Source organism: Otolemur garnettii, unplaced genomic scaffold (assembly GCF_000181295.1).
Source record: "Otolemur garnettii isolate 467f Iridium unplaced genomic scaffold, OtoGar3 scaffold00145, whole genome shotgun sequence".
In the NCBI taxonomy this organism is placed as follows: domain Eukaryota; kingdom Metazoa; phylum Chordata; class Mammalia; order Primates; family Galagidae; genus Otolemur; species Otolemur garnettii.
Genome location: NW_003852540.1, coordinates 1863702 through 1868167, shown reverse-complemented (window position 1 = coordinate 1868167; position 4466 = coordinate 1863702). Strand labels below are relative to the sequence as shown.

Genomic DNA, 4466 nt, shown 5'->3' with positions numbered 1-4466 from the left:
CTGGGCCTGCTAAACAACAATGACAACTGCAACAAAAAAAATAGTCAGGCATTGTGGCAAGCGCTTGTAGTCCCAGCAACTTGGGAGGCTGAGGCAAGAGAAACACTTAAGCCCAAGAGTTAGAGGTTGCTGTGAACTGTGATGCTGCGTGCACGCTACCATGGGCAACATAGTAAGACTCTGTCTCAAAAAAAAAAGTTCAGGAAAAAAAATACCAATAGATATATACATAGAGATAAAGCAAAATATCAACAACTGGTGAATCCAGATGAAGAGCTTCATCTATTGTTCTTTCAAGTCTTCTAGAAGTTTAAAACTTTTCAAAATATAAAGGTAGAAAAAGATGATTATAATAATTAACAATAGTAAGTCATTATACATATTATATATACTTACAAAATAGAGAGGGTCAAAAAAGAAAATAATTACAACTTATAATCACATGCTTATGGATACAGAGACGACTGCCATTAACAGTTTGTTTCCATATACAGCTTTCCAAAATTTTTTTCTACACATACTATCCTCTTTTAAAAAGAAATTGCCCTTACCAACTTTAAGGGAGGTAACATGGCTGCTAGTAAACCCAAAATCCTCTTCTGGGAACACTCAGCAAACACTTGCTCAGGGCTTGAAGTAACTGCCTTTTCCTCTGTTGGATTTCGAGATGACACTTCTGAATCTTCAGCACCTGAGTGGTAAAGACACTGAACTTTGAAATTTTGCCTGGTTCTTCACATGTTCAAACAGGCAAGTAAACCCCTGCACTGTCCCTGTGCTTCTAAGACTAAGCCTGGGACCTCAAAGGCCTGTCTATCACTGAGCATGTCTGCGCTCAGCCATGCCCTTCTCCAGGAGCCCTCCCCCAGGCACCTGCTCATCATCTTTTCACATACTGTATCATTTGTATTTATTATTTTTAGGGAGCAGAGTGCCACAGCACCTCTCTTTTTTCATCTTCCAAGTTCTGCTCCATCCCTACACACCTGTCACCTGCCATGAGGGACTTCTGCTCTGTGTTCATCAGAATCTTTGCTCATGTTCTTTCTGGCTTGAATGCTTGTCCCCATTACAATACCCCAGTACATGTAAGGTCCTCTAAATCTCTTCTTCCATGAGGCTTGTGTGGATACAATCTGTTCCAGAGAGATACCAATTGCTTTTAACACCTACTTACACCTGTCTTCTGGGCAGAACATTCCACCTCAAATTACAGTTACTGGCACCTTTGTCTTAAACCCTCCTAGATGGTGAGCTCCATGAGAGCAGGAATTATGTGGCTATCTGTTTGATTCAGTCCATGTTTGATCCCCACAGTGCTTAGAACATAGAAAGCACTTGTGAATAAAGGGAATAAAATAAGAGATATTATCAAAGTGTTAACACCATCGGAACAGAAACTGAGACACCAGGTACCCTTAGTTGCTGATCAATTTCAAATTTTATGGTCAGGAACAGCATGTGTGAATTTTAAGATGAAAGAGATCTTTACCTGGAAGTCCTGTTTGTGAGCTAGCATCTGTAGGCGAACCTGAAATTTGGGTCTGGCATGAAGGATCCTTCATTAATGACATGGCTTCATCTGTCTTGTTTCTCTGCTTGTGATCTGAAGGTCTGACCTCCTCATGAACAGCTTCCTTTCCCTAAAAGAGAGAAAAAAAAATGTGTAGGCCAGGTATGGTGGTTCACACCTGAAATCCTAGCACTCTGGGAGGCCAAGGCGAGTGGATTGCCTGACCTCATGAGTTCGAGACCAGCCTGGACAAGAGCGAGACCCTGTCTCTAAAAATAGCTGGGCATTGTGTTAGGTGCCTGTAGACCCAACTACTCAGGAAGCTGAGGCAAGAGAATCACTTAAGCCCAAGAGTTTGAGGTTTCTGTGAGCTATGACACCATGGCACTCCACTAACAAGGGCAAAAGTATAAAAGAAATAAGGTTTCTTATAATGAAATTTACTCCATTAATATTACAGAACTATTTTTTGTCATTAGCCAAGCCATCTACATAGACCAAAAAACGTGAATCTCATGAGAGAATAGCATTTGTCTTTTCTTTTTTTGAGACAGCCTCAGGCTGTCACCCTGGGTAGAGAGCTGTGGCATCATAGCTCATAGCAACTTCTAACTACAGGGCTTAAGGGATTCTCTTGCCTCAGCCTCCCAAGTGGCTGGGACTTACAGGTACCCACCACAATGCCCAGCTATTTTTTGGTTGTAGTTGTCACTGTTGTTTGGCAGGCCCAGGCTGAATTCAAACCCGCCAGCTCTGGTGTATGTGGCTGGCGCCTTAGCCACTTGAACTACAGGCGCCGAGCCAGCATTTTTCTTATAATGAATGTATACTCCAATTAAGATGGTAACCACTGCCTTACCTCCCCTCAGCTTCCAAATGGCCCTCTGTCACAGCCTACAGTCACATAAGAAACAGTTCTATTACAGACCTCCAATACATTATATTCAGCTTTCAGATATGGAAAGTTCTTCCCTTGGGAATTTCCTTCTAGTATGCCTTGGTGACTATCTTTGATGTACTTATATACCTTTTTTTTCCTTTGTGAAAAAACAAACAAATCTTTATACAATAACCAGAAAATTTTTTTTTTTTTTTTTTTGTTTATAGTTTGGCCAGGGCCGGGTTTGAACCCACCACCCTTGGTATATGGGGCCGGTGCCCTGCTCACTGAGCCATAGGCACTGCCCTAGAAAATTCCTCATATCTAATCTTTAACATTATGAAGATAACACATACATCAAATCTAAAGCTTAGAAATATGGTATTTTTTTTCACTGCCACAGATGGAACTATTTTATTAACAAAGAAAGTGGCATCTGATAGGGTGTGGGACACAGTTGTGGGCCATGTACCTTTCCTCTCTTAGTTCTCTCTGGAATTTGCTTTTGGTAACCTGGTAGATATTCATAAAAACAATCACAGATATCACTTAATCAAACAAAACCAGACATTAATCCTAAACCTACATACTCATACACTCTTTACCATGTTCTAGCTTTCTTTCTAGTTGTTCCTTATTTTAACAAATTGAATAAACACATACTGGATGCCCTTTTAAAAAACCCATTTTGGCAATGAAACTAGTTAAGGAGGTAGGGTGCAGTGGCTCACACCTGTAATCTTAGCATTCTGGGAGATGGAGGCAGGTGGATTGCCTGAGTTCATGGGTTTGAGAACAGCCTGAGCCAGAGCGAGATCTTATCTCTAAGAAAAAATAGCCAGGTGTTGTGGCAGGTGCCTGTAGTCCCAGCTACTTGGGAGGGTAAGTCAAGAGAATCGCTTGAGCCTAAGAGTTTGAGGTTGCTGTGAGCTGTGACGCCACAGCACTCTACTGAAGGCAACTAAATGAGACTCTGCCTCAAAAAAAAAAAAAAATTTGTTAAGGGAGCTCCCTTTGGAGCTAGGAGACATTTCTGCAAGTCTAGTGGTGGGCTGCCCAGATGGGCAAGGTGACAGCTTTCAGCCTGAACTTTCTGAGAAGTTACTCCAAGTTCCTCAGTGATCACCTACACACCTAGGGCCCTCAGGGTGCTTTTCTCTGTTGTTGTACAGGCTTATATGTAAATCTAGACAGTGTGGGAAGTCTTCTATGCATGGTTGGGGATAACCCAGCTCTGAGTCTTGGAAGGCCAAACTTGACTTACTCTTTGGAGGCAAAGATGGAGTGTTACACACCACCAAACACTTAGGAGAAGGCACTGCTGTGTCCCAGGGGCAGCTAACTTATCCTCCTCTCTCTGAATTTTGTAACCTCGGCATTAATCCTACCCTCACCGTCCTTCTGAGAAGATGGTTGTAAGACTGTCCTAAAAGGGTACTGAGCTACTTGTCCTTTTAAAATTATACCCTCTGGAATGACCTCAGACACCATATGCCCATATGCCCTGTGCCTTGTGGCACACTGTGAAAGCAATATAATTCCAAAGTTTTAGGAAATAATTTTAGTCTTTATCTTCTTCCCTGCTGTCACAGGCTCTTTTGTTTTTGTATTCTTCTATAAGGAATACACGGGATCTCGGTGAATTACAACCAGTAGATTGGGGAATTCTTGAATTAGTAATTTGACACAGCCAGAGGACAGCTACACCTTTCGGCACCCAAGGGGGCCTTGTTACTGGCCTGAGGTCACCGTGTATGATCTTCTGAATGATGCCTCTGACTAAGGCTGGTTTCTCAGTTGCTTAAAATAAAAAGAACCTCTAGTCACTAGAGGAAGGGAAGGGTAGATACCCTTAATAGAGCCCTGGGATTTGCTGGAGGCATGTGAGAGTTCAGAAACAGTGATCTATACTCATGGCCTGGGTGGTACGAGGTTCTTAAGATTATCATTGTGTGGCTCTGCGCCTATGGCTCAACCAGCTAAGGCGCCAGCCACATACACCTAAGGTGGCGGGTTCGAATCCCCAGCCCGGACCCGCCAAACAACAATGACGGCGGCAACCAAAAAAAATAG

General features: G+C 42.6%; 1 protein-coding gene across 1 annotated transcript in view; it reads right to left on the bottom strand.

Annotated features, from left to right (window-relative positions):
- ZZEF1 (zinc finger ZZ-type and EF-hand domain containing 1) overlaps positions 1-4466 on the bottom strand; it is a 148937-nt gene that overhangs the window by 40794 nt on the left and 103677 nt on the right. Inside the window, exons 38-39 of the mRNA XM_012810946.2 lie at positions 1493-1643; positions 552-691 (exon numbers count right to left, since the gene is read on the bottom strand). Coding sequence (XP_012666400.1) covers positions 552-691; positions 1493-1643 — 291 coding nt within the window. The remainder of the gene's footprint in view (positions 1-551; positions 692-1492; positions 1644-4466) is intronic.